Source organism: Pteropus alecto, unplaced genomic scaffold (assembly GCF_000325575.1).
Source record: "Pteropus alecto unplaced genomic scaffold, ASM32557v1 scaffold92, whole genome shotgun sequence".
Taxonomy (NCBI): Eukaryota; Metazoa; Chordata; class Mammalia; order Chiroptera; family Pteropodidae; genus Pteropus; species Pteropus alecto.
Window position 1 is genome coordinate 3,471,214 of NW_006432447.1, and position 17,489 is coordinate 3,488,702.

Genomic DNA, 17,489 nt, shown 5'->3' on the forward strand with positions numbered 1-17,489 from the left:
GAGAGGATCTTAAAAGCAGCAAGAGAAAAGCAGTTATTTACCTACAAGGGATCACCCATAAGACCGGAAGCTGATTTCTCAAAAGAAACTTTGCAGGACAGGCAGCTGATTTCTCAAAAGAAACTATGCAGGCACAAAATAGTCAACGTGATGAAAACCCAGGATCTACAACCAAGAATATTTTATCTAGCAAAGCTATCATTCTGAGTTGAAGGACAGATAAAGAGCTTCCCAGACAAAAATAAGCTAAAGGAATTTATCATCACCAAGTCAGTATTACAGAAAATGTTGGAAGGACTTCTTTAAGAAGAAAAATCATGTATCAAAAACAGGAATAAAGAATGGTAATTACTACATTCCTATCGAGAAGTACCTCAAATGGAAAAGAATTAAGTACTCCAACCAAAAGATAGAGTGGGCGAATGGATAAGAAAACAAGACTTCTACATATGCTACTTAGAAGAGACTCACTTCAGATTAAAAGATACAGACTATAAAGAAGGGCATGGAAAAAATTACTGCCTTGATGGACCTAGAGGGTATTGTAAGTAAAGTAAGTCAGATAGAGAAAGACAAATACTACATAATTTCACATATATGTGGAATCTAAAGAACAAAATAAATGATAACAACAACAAAAATGGAAAGAAATTCTTAGCTACAGAGAATATTTTGAGGGATACAAGACAGGAGGTGGGTTGTTGGAGGACCGTGAAAAAGGGCACAGGGATTAAGAAGTACAAATGGATAGTTACAAAATAGTTGTGGAGAGATAAAGTATAGCATAAGGAAAATAGTCAACAATGTTGTAATAAATATGTAAGGGGAAATAGGTATTAGATTTAGTGGGATGAGCTCTTTTTGAGATATATATTTCTAATCACTATGCTGTACAACTGAAACTAATATATTATTGTATGCCAACTATAATTGAAAAAAACTCATTAAATTGTACAGTATAAATATGAGCAGCTAATTGAATCTTGAATGAAATATAATTATCTGTTATATTTCAATAAAGTTGTAAAAAAAAGTACAAACTTTCATTTATGAGACAAATTAGTTCTGGGGATATAATGTATAGCATGGTGATTATAGTTAATAATACCATATTACATGGTTGAAAGTTGCTCAGGGAGTAGATCTTAAATGATCTCACCACAAAAAAAGAAATAGTAATTATATGAGGTGATAGAGGTAGATGTTAACTAAAGCTATTACGGTAATCATTTTGCAACATATCAAATCAACACATTGAACACCTTAAACTTCCACAGCATTATATGTCAGTTATATCTTTAAAAAGATGTAAACATTATCTTGCTGACAAGCAAGGTAACAGAATATATGGTTTTTCTTTAGTAGCATTCTCGTGTCTTATCTCTATTTTTTTAATGTTGAGAGTTAGTTTTGAGCGTAGTAACACTAAACTCTAGGATCTTATGTCTGGTCCCTGGCTTCATGGGCGTGGTGAGACAGTTGCAACAGCAGCAGTGGCTGCTTTCTGTTCCCTGGATTGCAGCCTGGTGGTCTGTCTTCAACCAAGAAGTCCCAGTGCCACCACAGACTGCCACAGGACCCCACCTGCACAGCCTCTGGTTCCCATCTTGCTGCCTGTGGCAGAGATCAAAGCAGTCTCAGGTCATACTCAGGTCATTTGTTCTGGAAGAGTTTGGAAGCCTTTCCTGATGTTCACTTCTAAAAAGCAATTTTGATCACCTAATTCCTAGTATTAATTGCTTTTTTGCTTAAATTGCTAGATTTTTGAATCACTGAATGCTGAATGGTTCAGAAGATTTTTTTAGTGTTCGTTGTTTATATCTCACAATTGGATTGTTATTGGAGAATATGTTCTGTATGATATCGAATCTTTGGTATTTGTAAAAGCTAGATTTGTGATCTAGCATGTGGGCAATTTTATTAAAATCTGTATATTCTAAAAATTATTAAAGAATTATGGGAAGTCAAAGTATACAGCTTTTTATTGAGGCAAGTAAGACTAAATTTGGATTTATAAATCCAGAACCATAATTTATTATCAGCACTATTTTATAAGTAAATAAAAGTTTACCACCAAAAATATAGAAATGACAGAATTAGAATAAAGGACGTTTGGCAACCATCATATATGCATTTTCTCTTTTGCCCCTCCCATTTCTACAAAATTCTCATTTGGCCATTTCATCATTACTGCTGATGACCAACATTGGAAAAGCAGCATGTGAACACTAAAGTAAAAATGACATGAAATGTAACAAGGTATTCATTTAGGTTAAAAATAATTTTCCAGAATTTGTAGGCAGCAATTTCTGTGAAAAATATGCAGAGCTTTAGATGACTACATGGTCCATATCAGCCATCTGTAGAACATGGCTCTTAAGCAAGGTAAATATGGAACTATTGTGTCTCAGTTTTACAAAACAGTAGTCGCAGTGGCCAGATAATAGATGCATTATTTTTTATTTCAAGAATCATTGTAAAGAATACTGATAAACCCGAGCAGCACTTTTAAACTTGTTTTTCACCTTAGCCAGAATAAGATGTATGAAATAATTCTATCAACAAAGGGAGGGGCAATTTGAAATAGTCTCCTGTGTGTTAGGGGATGGAGGGAGGAAGAAGAAATGAAGAGTATTTTTTGGGGAGTGGAGGGGAATTCCAGAGACTGTATCAGAAGCATGAGCAGAAATTGAGGAACATGAAGCATGTAGAGTAAAACTCTCAAGAATAAGTATTTCCTCTCCTGAGTAGTTATTATCTGAATAACCACAGTTGTGATGATATAGACATAGTCGCCAATGAATTGTATTCCCCCCTGCTCCCACCTGTATACCCAGCGTATTTGTTCCCACCCATATCCCCAGTGTATTTGTTAGATAGTCTCATAAAAGATGTAATATTTTCTGAAGTATATGAAAGTGGTGTTGGAAAACTACTTGAAATATAGGAAGAACCAGTCAAGTTGAATTCTGATCAAATCAGTCCAGTTAACAGTTTGTGTGGAGAAAATGAACAGAGGTGATGATGACTCACTACTATGTCTTTACAAGACATAAATTTAATTATCCAGGGATTAAGATAGGCCTTTGGAGAAAAGGTTGGAGCTCTTGGTACTATATACAATTCCATTATATAAATTCTATTGTTATTTTGATTGCATCTTGCTCAAAGCTGGTGAGGATGACTCTTTTCACATTTATGAAACATTTGTACTTCTGTTATGTTTGTTTATTTTTTTTATTGATTTGTAGAAGTTCTTGACATTTTGAGGCTAGTGATTCTTTGTCATTAATATGTTAATTCTTCCAATATGTGGCTTATCTTTTCATTCTTTGTTTTGTTTTATTTTGCTTACTTTTTTATCCTTAAATTCTAGTCATGTTCATATTTCCTTATTTGTCATACATGTATATACATGTATACACACAGTAGATCAAATTCAACATTGCTGTTGCATAGACTAATGCTGACTTACATATTTCCATTGCATACACACACACACACACACATACATACATGCACATACACCTAGGAATAGAATTAGTCAGGTGTATGTGCATAATTGGTTTTTAATAGATACTCCAAATTGTTTTTTAAATTTACATTCCTACCAATGGTATTTTGAGAGGTTGGTTTCTCTACATCTTTGCTAATGCTTGATATTGTCAGTCTTTTAAAATCTTTTTAAATTTGCTGTTTTCTTTTATATTGAATTTAAAATTTTATGTAACATGTTGTATTCCTTGTTCTCTTTGAGTTTTCCTCAGATATACTTGCTCTTTATTCATTTTCAAGCTGCTTTTAATTCTTGAAAAACATTAACCATACTTGCTTCATTTTCTGACTTAATACCTGCAGTTTCTCAAGTGCAGTTGTGTTTTCTATAGGTTCTTGCTATCTGATAATGAGATTGTCCTTTAGGTTTGTATTTCTGAAGAGTTTATGTGTAAAATAGAGTAGATGGGGATCACAGAATAATTTATATAAAGGAGCCTGGCCTTTATCATTCAGACCTGTGCTATTTAATATGGTAGCCACTAGCCACATGTGTATATTTAATTTTATTTAAAAATTCAGTTCTGCACAGTAGCCACATAATCAAGTTCTCAAGAGCCAATTGCAGCTAATGATTATTGTATTGGACAGCACAGAATAGATTATTTATATTATTAAAGAAAGTTCTATTTGGTACCACTGCTTTAGACAATTATGACCATTTGCGTTATGTTAAAAAATAGTATATCTCTTTGGGGCTCTCCTTTTAAAGATAGATTACTTTCTAACCTGGGTGAAGAGTTGTTTAGAGGTGGATAGTGCAAGAGGTAGGGAGATCAAATCAGAAGCTATGTTGCTCTTTAGGAGAGATCTAAAGAATCATTGAAGAGAGTTAAGGTAGAAGAGAGCATTCATTACTACAGATGGAAAGAAGGTGACAATTGGCAACCTTTAGTATATAGATCATTGGTATCTTATTGGGAGATGAGGTGGGGGAGAAAAGGAGAATGATGTGACTTCTCAAGTGACTCTGTGGATCTTAGCTCCTGTGCTTTGATGCACATGGCACAAACTCATATAGAATATAGAAGAGAAAAGAGTAAAAATACTGGAGAAAGTACATTGGAAGACCCAGTAGGTTTAGGTTTTAAAAGTTTGAATTTGTGATACTTTGTGGAAAAGGGAGGTCACTTAAGTTAATTTTGTGGAAAATATTGCAAAATCAATTTAGGTCAATATAGAGAATTTTCTAATAATTATAATTGCCCAAAGTAGTAGTTGGTTGCCTTGGGAAATAGTGAGCTTTCTTAAATCTTTGATATATGATCATATGGTGGGAAATTATTCTGCTGGATTATCAGAGGATTCAGGTATTATTAAATAATCTTTAATTTCTGTACCTTTGAGATTTATGATGAATGAATTTAATAATATTCCATCTCAACTATATCTTCATTTTTCAACAATTAAAATTTCTTCATTTCTTTTAACATGTTTGTAAAATCAGACAGAATTGTTAATTTATGGGTTAATTGGTATAAAGTATAGATCTCTTCTTACCAGTAAAAACATATAATTTTTTACTTAATACAGACTGAACAACTACAGGTTTTTTTGTTTTAAACTTTTTGAAAGAAAGATATTTACTGGGCAAATGCATGTGATAAACTACCTGATGAGGAACTTTAAATATTAGTAATCTTTAGTTAAATATTAATGTGACCTGTGAAAACAGTGGTACTTGGTGTAGCGTAAGATGAATTACAGATTATCAGAAATCTTAACAAAGTTGACATGGGCACATTTTTATTTAGAAAATAGGAAAATTTATTGGATTGTTGACTGTAAAGGACATACATATGTAAAAATTATGTATGGCTGTTTAAATGTAGTAGTGTAAGTACACATACAAAGAGTGATTTTTTTTTTTTTTTTTTTTTAGCACAAATATAAAATTGCTTCTTTTTTCTACCCCCTTCTTTAGGATGTGTTTAGTTTTCAAGTATCTCCTAATATGAATCCTATCAAGGTAAATGAATTGGCAATCCAAAAACGTTTGACTATTCATGGGAAAGAAGATGAAGTTAGCCCCTGTGACTATGTGTTGCAAGTCAGTGGGAGAGTAGAATATGTGTTTGGTGATCACCCACTAATTCAGTTCCAGGTATGTATATTAACTATTATTTTACGAGAGAAGCGTGTGTGTATATATTTAACAATTTAAATTTCTGGTAAAAAAAAATGTTACTACAGTAGAACATTTGGAACCTAGAGGATATTATACAGAATTAAATAACAGATGTCCATAATCCTACACTTCTAGGATAACCATTGTTAACATTTTGGCATGTTTTTGTCATTTTATTTGAAGTTATATGTTTTTTTGGTCATAATGATATATGTTTATGTATGTGTCTATTATATATGTTTATGTATGTGTCTATTTATAATGCTTTCATTCTGCTTTTTGATTGTTTTAGTGTTATAATGTTGTATATTATGAATTCTTAATACAATTTGTTAAGTGCACAGCTTTGGGAGTTGTGGCATTCTGATAGTAAGTGCTTGAAACAGTAGCACGTGAGAGGAAGAAGGAAGTTGGAAAGTGCTCAACGGGAGCATAGAAATACTGATTTCTTCCCTTCATGTTCTGCTATCTTTTAAGTAGCCGCCTGCTTCTTTAACACTTTCATCGTACCTTGATAAGGGAAAGGTATATTATTTTTCTACTGTTTCATTATATAAACATAATGATTTAGATATGAAATATTCTGGGGGAAGTAAAATAAAATATTTTGACTAAATAGACATTAATTGAATTGTATAAAAACTTATTTGTGATTATCAGTTAACTAGGTAAAGTAATATAAATTTTCACTGTGTATTAGAAAACTTTTCAATTTCACTCTAATATTTATATGTATACTCTCCCTTCCCCCACCTTTTTTTCTTACTTCCAATGTGTTAGGAATTTTGTAAACATAGATATGACCATTCTCAAAAGCTTGCCTTAATCTTTGAGATATTTATTACCACTTAATCATGAATTCTTTGATTATATGCTTTATGGAAGGCACTTAAGTGCCTCAGATTATTTTTGGAGTAAAGTGGAGTTTAAATAAGATATGTACAGTACAATACCTCTTTCTCTGCCATTAAGTATGCTATTTAAAGGGTAGGATCCTGGCTTTGCCTTCAAAGGACTTGAAGATATATTTGTTGAAATTACATTCGGAGACAAAAAATGGTCATTACATAAAGAATAATAGGCTAAGTGCCAAGTTGTATAAATAGATAAAGAGTAACAAGATTTTAGAAAAAATATGTGATTATTTTTATTTGTGATTTTTGTTATTTTGTTTTATTTTAAGAAAGAGGAGTACAGGCATGCCAAATATTAAGTGATGTTTGAGAACAAGAAGCTGTGATTTATTAGCAGATAACAGGGAATTTTACACCTTTGTTTTCAGAGTTTTGGTGTGTCTCTTAATTCTTGTGCTTTAGCAGGTAGAGAGTCTAACAGGAGTTATAACTTCTGTGCACAGCTTTGGGAGTTGTGGCATTCTGATAGTAAGTGCTTGAAACAGTAGCACGTGAGGGGAAGAAGGAAGTTGGAAAGTGCTCAATGGGAGCATAGAAATACTGATTTCTTCCCTTCATTATCTGCTATCTTTTAAGTAGCCTCCTGCTTCTTTAACACTTTTATCGTACCTTGATAAGGGAAAGGTATATTATTTTTCCAAACACTAGAATTGGTTATTATAAAGAAAACTAAAGGCATGCATACGTTTTTGTACAAAGTCACATGAGACAATATATAAATGTAGGCAAAGGAATGTAAAGGACGTGGAATAATATCTCCTATTGAAAAGTTTCGAATCAATATATTTATCACAGTATCATTTAACTGCCACTTGTCGGCCAGTTTGGAAATTTTTTTTAATTTCAAAAAATATATTTTTAGTGGTTCTGAATTGAATATAATACATGGAATTACACTTCATAATTGTATAGGAAGGTTATTCTTTTGAGTAATACATTTGATTTCTATTCAATTTGTTAGGAATCTTTGGTAATGTGAATAACCACCCCCTTTATTATATGCCTCTGGAGAGTCATTCTGGTTTCATAGAAATAAAACAGAGCACTAAACTGGGGTGGCCGGTAGGTTTTTTTTCTGGGGAGACAGTAAGGTTGCCTGGAGCCCTGTGCTGAAAAGATACCAGGTCTACCTCAAGGATCCGTGGGAAAGTATGAGTTGGCCACTCGAGGACTTAAGAAATGGTCATATGTGTACTACACGTCCACCTTTCCTGACTGACTAAGGAAAGCTTGCACTGTGATATCCATCTATGATGATAAAGCCTGTCCCTGAAAGATGTGCTGATTGGTCAAACTCTCAGGTATTAAGTCCAGAGAAGAGAAGACAAAACATCTAGTCTGAGGCACATATTATTACTTCAAGGGTTAGCAAATAAACAACAACAAAAGCAGTTAGGCAGGTGGATTTAAATCTAGGTTTTAAAGATACTAGGTCTATAACTTAATCCTGATTTTTGTTCTTTAATCTATTAAATGGGGGATAATCTCACAGTTTTTATGAAGATTAGCTATAACATATAAGAAGTATCTAGCTCAGTTCTTATGTCCTTAGATGTTCAGTTAATGGTAGCTTTTTTATGTTGTGATTTTAATTCCTTGTATTCTTGACATCAAGTTAAGATGTACTTTCATAGTGCATTTGGTATAGTGTTATTCACCTTAATTTTATTCTTCTATTGATTTAAGTATTTGCTTGAATATCCTTATCTTATTTCTTGCCGCTGTTAGTATATCCGAAACTGTGTAATGAACAGGACCTTGCCGCATTTTATACTTGTGGAATGTTGCAAGATCAAAAAGATGTACGAACAGGAAATGATTGCCATAGAGGCTGCCATAAATCGAAATTCATCTAACCTTCCTCTTCCTTTACCACCAAAGAAAACTCGAATTATTTCTGTAAGTTTCATGTGTGAACTTTTGACAATCGCAAAAGGCATGTGATTTTGTTAGGTTGTATGCTTAAGTCTCACATATTTTCTTTGCTTGCTTCCTCTTCTGTGAAAACCAGTGCATATTTGCCAAAGATCCATCACCATTTATTAATAATTATCTGTCTAGCTACTGTCATTTTCCCTTACTCAAGCTACCTGTAAATGTAAATATGCCTTTATATTTTTGGTGATCTTTTGGCGCCAAAGCAAAACACCATTAAATTAGAGATTTTTTTGAGTTTAGAGCCAACCATAGGACTTCAGTGAGCAATTTGAGACATTGTGATAGAAAAGGTAGATATGCAGAAATTGTTAACTTACTGGTATATTTCATTTCTATCAGCTTAGCTATGATAGTGTTTGTGTTATAATTTGTCTTATTGAATACTTTTAGATTTTAAGTGTATCAAAGGCACCATTTTTTCAAGAATGCAATACATTTGTATAAAGCAAATTTTAAGTTTGTGTTCAAGGGAACAATTAACATTTAAAAAAAGTTATTCAGTCTTAACAAATTGTATGTTTAGCCATTCCTTGATGATTAAGATATTATCTGTATATTAATTTAAATGATCTATTTCTAATTTATTCAAAGCTGTTTGTTTTTGGTATTTACTTTAGTAAATCTCTTAGCAGTATTTGAATGCTGCCTGTATTTTGCCATGAGAACTAAGTGCTAGTGGTCATGATGCTTAATTTAATATTTGTGACTTTCAGTTGTTAATTTGGAGGTCTGTTGTCATTATTTTGCCAGTGGACATGAGAACTAATAAGATGATTTCATTGCTAGCATAAAATATTCATGTGTTTATTAAAATACTTTGTATTTATTTCATTCTTACAGCATGTTTGGGAAAATAACAACCCTTTCCAAATTATCTTGGTTAAGGGAAGTAAACTTAACACAGAAGAAACTGTAAAAGTGAGTACTTGCTAAGATTTGAATTTGTTATCTGCTTCATTATTTGAATAACTTACTGATATGCTCAATGAATGCAACATTGGAGATTAAATTTTACCTAGTTCGGTCAATTACATGAGCTAGAAATATGGCAATTTATTATAAGACAATTAAGAATTTTTGTTTTAAAGTGTTCTTTGAATAGTTGGTGATGTACCAGACAGAATGACATTTTCAAGTATATATTATGTAAAAGACATTGCCTGAGATCAGGAATTTAGCAAGTGAAATTTAAAGTGAAACTATAGGTCACATGTTTGTATGCAAGCTTACTCTCCTTTCTCAGCCTTGCTTAGAGCTGCACCCAGCCTCCTCTCTCAGCCTTTTTTTTTTTTTTTTTTTAAACTTGCTGAACACAGAAAATGTAATACCATTTCCTGGAAGAAAATAGATGACTACATTATAGACCACAAGTTGTTAACACATAGAGATTTATTGCACAACCTCATACAATTAAGTGAAGGCTTAACAAGGCATTTTGTCTCAAAGTATAAAGCATGCATTTTCTCCTATTTTGCTTGGCAGGAAATTAAGTGAATAGTTTTGTGATCTAAGAAAGAGATTCAGTTAGTTTGAGATGTTTGCTGGCATGGAGATATATTCAGGAACACCTTGCCAAAGATTACCAATGGCTTGCTTTTGTAAATGGACATTAAAGATTCTTTGGGTAGCTGTCATTAAAATAAGGGCTTTTTTACTCTTATAGTCTCAGCTAGATTTGAATTTTTAATGAGCATGCTTATGCTAATTAGCCTTCATTTTCTATTTTAGCCTTCATTTTCTATTTTTCTATTTTCTTATTAATTTTTTCCAGTTGCAAAAGTATGTTAATGTAATTATGATAGAAGGAAAGTTGCACACCCCTATTTTTTTTCTTCAGATTTTTTTTCAGCATTGTACTAGAGTTCCTAACCTGTGCAGCACTTACACAGGATATGGTGTATCTATAAGAAAACCATATCATAATTACATTAACTTACTTACAACTTTGTTGCAACAGATAAAAAAAAGTCCAAACATAAACAAGAGAAAAAAACTACTGATCTCTCTTACCCATTTCTCTGTGATCATATGGGATTTAAGGTTACTGAGTGACCTCCATATTTATACAAATATATATAAACATATGGTTTGGTGATTGAAGGAGTTTGGTTTTATTCATTTCGTTGATTGGTTGGTTGGTTAAACAACAAGTGATATTATATACATTATTCTAGAACTTGATTTATTTGATTTATTTATTTTATAGTACATCTTGGACAGTCATAAGTATTCAATAGCGTTTCTTGATATTATATTCCTAAAGGCAGAAGTCACATATAGGCAGATCTATCCTCAAGTCATATGGAGTAGTTTTTATATATATATTTTTTATATAGCATTACATATTATGTCTTTGTCAGTGACATTTTATTCCCATAGTATACATCATTAAGACCACTAGTTCTTAGGCCTTCAGACTCACACTAGAGCTAAACTATCGACTCTCCTGGGTCTCCAGTTTACCAACTAACCCTGCATACCACAGGAGACAACCAACTCTATGATCATGTGAAGCAATTCCTTAAATAAATGTGTCTGCATGTGCATGTCTATGTGCACATGTGCGCACACACACACACATTCTATTGGTTCTGTTTGTTTCTCTGGAGAATCCTGACTGATACATCTACTCTCATTGCTTCATATTTAACATCATATCGAAGGTCTCAGCCAAAAAAAAGTTCGGAAAGAAGAAAAGTTGCACACCCCTATTTTTTTTCTTCAGATTTTTTTTCAGCATTGTACTAGAGTTCCTAACCTGTGCAGCACTTACACAGGATATGGTGTATCTATAAGAAAACCATATCATAATTACATTAACTTACTTACATTCAACTGTATAACCCCACTGGAAAAAGGGTTGGCAAGGTGAGACTACAGAACTAGATGATGTGGAATGAGGGTATACATCATTAAGACCTCTTGTGTAGTTCCTGTTAAAGGTTGGCAGGCTCCAGACCCAGGAAGAGCTGTTGGTTCAGCTCTACTCTGAAGGTAGGAGAAAAGCTGTTAATCAGACAGGCCTTTCTTACTCAGAGAAGGGTCAGCTTTTTTGTTCTATTTAGTTCTTCAACAGATTGTATTGGGGCTACCCACGTTATGGAAAGCAATCTGCTTTAGTCAGTCTTTCATTTAAATGTTTATCTTATCTAAAAACCCACAGGAACACCCAGAATATCTGGACATCCCAAGGCCTAATCAAGTTGACATATGAACCATCACAGTAGATGTCCTTATTTTCTTCTTAATCTTAAAAGAAACCATTCAGTATTTCAAGTTAAAGTATAATGTTAGTTGTAGGTTTTTGTAAATGCCCTTTATTCAAGAAATTCTCTTCTTTTTCTACTTTGCCGAGAGTTTTTATCTGGTAAGGCAGCAATCTCCAACCTTTTTGGCACCAGGCACCAGTGCTCCAATGAGAATCTGAAGCCTGATCATCTGAAGTGGAGCTGAGGTGGCAGTGTTAGTGCTGGGGAGTGGCTGCAAATACAGATGAAATTTCACTTGATCACTTGCCCCTCACCTCCTGCTATGCGGCCCAGTTGGCTGGGGATTGCTCTCAGTTACTAGTGGCATCTTTCAGGTCCTGGCAATGTGGTTCTTTTCATTTTTAAATCTAGAAATGGGGAATTTCTCAAGTATCAGATCCTTCTCACTCTTCGAATCTATTGCCAGGAAGAGCTCTGTCCCATTTATGGGCTCATGGGTCAGACCCCTGAAAGATAATCTTTCCTTAAAGTAAGCTATGTCATATAGTATAACCTAATCTTGGAAGTGAGATCCTTTATACTCACAGTCTCAGAGATCTTACATGGCACATGGTTCTCTGGAGTCTGTAATGAAAATCCTAGCTGTTAAACGAAGATTCACTACTCTGCCTGGCAGGCACTTGAATGTTTTTCAACACTATAAGAGTGCTTAGAATTCTATAACATACACCTTTCCTGGTCATTCTTTTCCCGACCTTGTGATATCTCACTTTTCTGTTGTGCATCTTAATATTCAGCAGAAGCCTGAACTCAGCACTGCCTAAAATCTAGAAGATAGTGTTAGTGTAGTCAGAAAGCACTCAAGAAGCTATCTAGTTATAGCCGTAGTGGAAAAGGGGTCTTCTAACTCTCATAGAAAGTGAAGTTCTCCCCATTTTTTCTCTTTCTTTTTTGTTTCCTATTCTTTTCTTTGTTCTCATTTGCCCCAGTCCCTAAGAAGTCCCGTGGCAGCAGCAACAGCAGTGGGGACAGGCTTAAAATGCAAAGATGAACCTTTCTCTCTGATTAAAGGAGTTGTAGTCTCAAGAGAATGGGGTAAATCCTCATTGACTCTCCCCACCCCCCATTTTCGTCCTGCTCTTTGGCATAGCTGCAGAAAGTATGGGTGAATAAAGCCTCAGCTTTCTGGCAGAGTGTCAAGAAAAGGGGAGTCCCACGCAACATAAAAATACTTGGGTGATTGCAGAGTGGGCGGAGCTTGGGACAGCTACCCCTTAAGGTTGTTTATGCTTATATGTTTATTCCTGAGCAGTACATGTGGATCTGAGTCTTAGCTACCTACATACTTTGTGAACTGAACTGTGGCGTAAATTACCACAGAGATCTTCGACTGGTCACTGTATGATGCACATGTAGGTTAGAGGCAAATAGCCCCACAAAGGATTTGAAAACTGAACTGATATTGGAATCACAGCATACAGAAGGCTTTTTGGAATTTACAGCCTAAACCTAGTTATTGTTGCTTAAAACAAACATATAAACATTTTCTGTAGGATATAAATAAAACCAAGAGTCGTATAACATAATGATCAAAGTGTCTAGGATACAATTTAAAATTAATTGGCATGTAAACCAGGAAAATCTCAAGTTTTATGTATAATGATAACCAACAGATATCAATGCTGAGATGACATAGATTTTGGAATTATCTGACAAAGATATTAAAAGAGTTATAAAAAATGCTCAACAACTAAGGGCAAACATAGTTAAAAGGAATGGAAAAATAGAAAGTCTCAAGTATGAAATAGAAGATATAAGGAGGAATTAAATGGTAAATTTAGGAATGAAAAATAAAATAACTCACCGAATGGATTCAATAGTGGAATGGTAAGGAAAAAGGAATGAGTCAGTGAACTTGAAGATTAATCAATAAAAAATTATCAGTTTGGACAAAAAAGAGAAAAAATGATTGGGGGAGAAGAAATCTGCAGAGGCTATGACAATATCAGAAGGCCTAACATTTGTGTAATCTGAATCCCAGAAAAAAAGAGTGCAGTTCAGAAAAACTGTTTAAAAGAAATTATCACTGGGAGCAGTCCAAAGTTGTTGAAAGATATAAATATTATAACAGATTCAAGAAGTTTAGTGAATCCCAAACAGGTAAACCCAGAAAATTCCAAGCCCAGATCCATCGCATATCACACTTATTAGTCATAAATCATAACACCTCATAGCCTAGTTATATTGTCTCAGCACTCCTAACCTGTTAAATATATATAACTGGAGGAAAGAAATTGTAACTTAATCTTTTAAAATTCTTATTATAGTGTCTAGACTTTAAATAAATATTTGTGCAATGAGTTAATACATTTTAATTTAATATCTGTAGCATCTTTGTATACTTAGATAAAGGTAGCACACAAACATATGACATCTCCGTCTTCCGCAAATCAGAACAAATTTGCCTCTTTACAAAGTGATTTACTTCATGAAACCATGGGAATTCAGCCTATTCATGCTACTGTTTTGTGTGTGTGTGTGTGTGTGTGTGTGTGTGTGTGTGTGTGTGTGTGTGTATCTAATATTTAATGGCAAAATGTAGTGGGTTTTGGCCAAATTTGTAGAACAAGAAGGAAGTTAGGTGTTGATGTCGGGAAAAAGTTTTATATCTTGCCTAACACTGAACATTTTTAATTGGTGAATTCAGCAATGCAGTTTGTGTGTAGGCTTGGCATATCCTTGCTTTAGCAGAGTGGCAAGTCCTTTGTATTATAAAGCCTGTCTTCTCTTCCTCTCCAAGTGTTCTGGGGCTTGTGAAAAAGTATTTCTTTGGACATTTACTACAGCCAGACAATAAAATGTGTGACTGTGGTAAGCATAAAGGTGCTTTAAAATTCTTCACTTTTCAAAGCCTGAAGATGATCCAGACCAAGCATCCGGAAATGGGACAATTTTGACAAAATTTCATATGATATAAGTTTAGAGAATGATTTTTCTTACTGCATTTTTCTAAAAACAAAAACTTTTAAATATCTTATTCCATGGGAGAATTTAAGTTCAGTAAACATAATTTTTAAAATTTTATTTTTACTGTAGATAATTTTTTCTATTCTTGTTTGTTCTTAACCATGTATTGACTTTAGTCATTAAAGGACATTTCTCAAGCAGACATAGTATTAACGACTTGGTCTTATATAAATCATACTTTGACTATTAGTGAATGATATTTCAGGAAATTTCTTCAGAATATGCAGGGTGTCTTTTTTTTGTTAGCATGCCCAAGTTAGACTCATTCTTTATTGTTATTCTTTTCCAGATCACACCCTCTGCTGTTGCTGTTTACAGCTAATAAGGATTTTTTTATCCATTATACTTGAGTTTTTTTTTTTAGCTTTATAGCCAGCTGGTCCATAATTTTGCTTCATTCCTTATGACTGAATTTTGCCAGAAGTTGATTGATAGAATTACAACCAGCATTGTTTGTTTTCTTTTTTTAAAAAAGCATTAACTAATATTTATTGAATACTTATGTAGTAGGTAATTGCTAGTTTGTATTTCTCAAAAATTGTCAAAAACCAAGAGATGTTAATGTTTCTAAAGTCAGCAATTTATTTTAAGTAGCTTGGCTTTATCACAAAAACATTGAAAATTAATTCATTTTTTAAACTTGTAATTTTTCTGAATAAACTATATATTCTGTATCCAAAAGGCAATAAATTCATGTCTTTAAGGTCACTGAGAGTAAGAACTGAATATCATTTTTGCCCTGAAATTCCTAGCTTCCATCCTATCATACAAAATATGCAAAATATATATTACATATGTTTCATTTTACTTATGATTTACTTAATCTCACAAATGATTTGAGGTGAGTGCGCTCCCACTTTGCACACTTTCGCTTGCACTCTCGCTTTCCACGCACACAGTCTCACTCTTACATATATGCACAAAATATGCAAAATTTTGACTTTTTAAAAAATAATTGAGGATATTAAATGGACCTGAGTCTTTACAAAAAATGAAAGACAGCGATGTGTAGGATAATCAAATATGGGTAGAAGATCTTTAGTTGGCTACTTATAATGATAAATTATTTAGATTTAGAAAGAGACTCGGGAGTCATTTTATTTATCCCTTCCTTCCCAATTATACAGAAGAGTAAGACAAGAAAAACCTCAAGTAAATAAAATCAGTGGAAGCAAGCCATATGATAGTATTTTTATACTTATGGTCTTAGTTTCTTGAGATCTGTTTTATCATTGATATCCTTGGTATTTTTTTAGCTGGTTTACTTAGTGAGTGAAAAGTAGGTTAAACAGTTTAGTAAACAATATACTAATTATAGTCTGATGCTTCTTTGGGCAAATAGGCTTTTCTGGAGTTAACGTGCTTCTTCTCCCAGTATATGTTTCTTCATTCTCCAAAATAGAGATGTTTCTGTGATGCAGTATTCATGATTCTGTTATTTCTTTTTTGTCTCTCTTATTACAGGTTCATGTCAGGGCTGGCCTTTTTCATGGTACTGAACTCTTGTGTAAAACGATTGTAAGCTCAGAGATATCAGGGAAAAACGATCACATTTGGAATGAACCACTGGAATTTGATATTAATACTTGTGACCTGCCACGAATGGCTAGATTATGTTTGGCTGTTTATGCAGTTTTGGATAAAGTGAAAACAAAAAAATCAACTAAAACAATGAATGCCTCTAAATATCAGACCATCAGGAAATCTGGGAAAGTGGTAATTATATACTAACTTCTGTAAAATGTTTTATAATGGAAAAGTTTAAAAGAATAAAAATACTATAGAATAATTTTATAACCCTTTGAAATAATTGAGTAATATAGGTAAAATTATTTCATATAACTTTGCTACCTAAGAACTGATTTCAGAAAGACCATAAATCTATATTTTTATGTCCTATTTATTCATTTCTCTTTTGGCAAATTTACTTTAGTGAATGTTATACTGTAAGTACTCTATTATAAATGTTATACTTTTTAGAAGGTACACATAAAGAGAATGAAAAAATTAAAAAAAATTAAAGGTCCACAGTCTCTTAACTGAAATTCTAGGTGCCAGATAGGTTTGAGCATTCAGAATTTTGTGCATTTTATTAAGATCATAGATTGTAGTTCACTCACCACACCTTGTAGGGTTGGAGCTCAAATCTGTAATCAAACACATCAGTATCTAGTAGTGAAATATATGAATAGTCACACTAAATGAGACAAATGAAGATTATCAGTTTATTTTTTAAATTAATTTTTAAATCAGTTTTTATGTATGTAGATCTAGTTCATTCATTTTTTTAAAATTAAGTTTAATGGGGTCACATTGGTTAATACAATTATATAATTTTCAGGTGTACATTATAATTTGACATCTGTATATTCTATTGTGTTTACCAACCAAAGTCCAGTTTCCTTCAGCTACCATATATTTGATCCCCTTTACCCCATCTACTTCCCCCCTCCTTCCCTACCCCACTACCCTCTGGTAACCACTAGTCCATTGTCCATGTCCATGAGTCTCTGTTTGTCCTATTCATTTGTTGCTTTTAGGTTTATATCCCACATAAAAGTGATATCATGTGATTTTCAACTTTTTCTGTCTGGCTTATTTTGCTTAGCATGATTATCTTGAGGTCCATCCAGGTTGTCGCAAATAGCAGTATTTCATCTCTTCTTATGGCTGAGTCACATTCCATTGTGTATATGTACCACAGCTTCTTTAGCAAAT

At 33.2% G+C, this 17,489-nt stretch overlaps 1 protein-coding gene across 2 annotated transcripts in view; it reads left to right on the forward strand.

Annotated features, from left to right (window-relative positions):
* The window catches only part of PIK3CB (phosphatidylinositol-4,5-bisphosphate 3-kinase catalytic subunit beta), a 178,206-nt gene that overhangs the window by 93,942 nt on the left and 66,775 nt on the right, over positions 1 to 17,489 (forward strand). For both annotated transcript variants that reach the window (XM_025043589.1, XM_025043590.1), the window contains 4 exons: positions 5,480 to 5,659; positions 8,326 to 8,496; positions 9,376 to 9,453; positions 16,236 to 16,487. In XM_025043589.1, the coding sequence (XP_024899357.1) occupies positions 5,480 to 5,659; positions 8,326 to 8,496; positions 9,376 to 9,453; positions 16,236 to 16,487 (681 nt within the window). The remainder of the gene's footprint in view (positions 1 to 5,479; positions 5,660 to 8,325; positions 8,497 to 9,375; positions 9,454 to 16,235; positions 16,488 to 17,489) is intronic.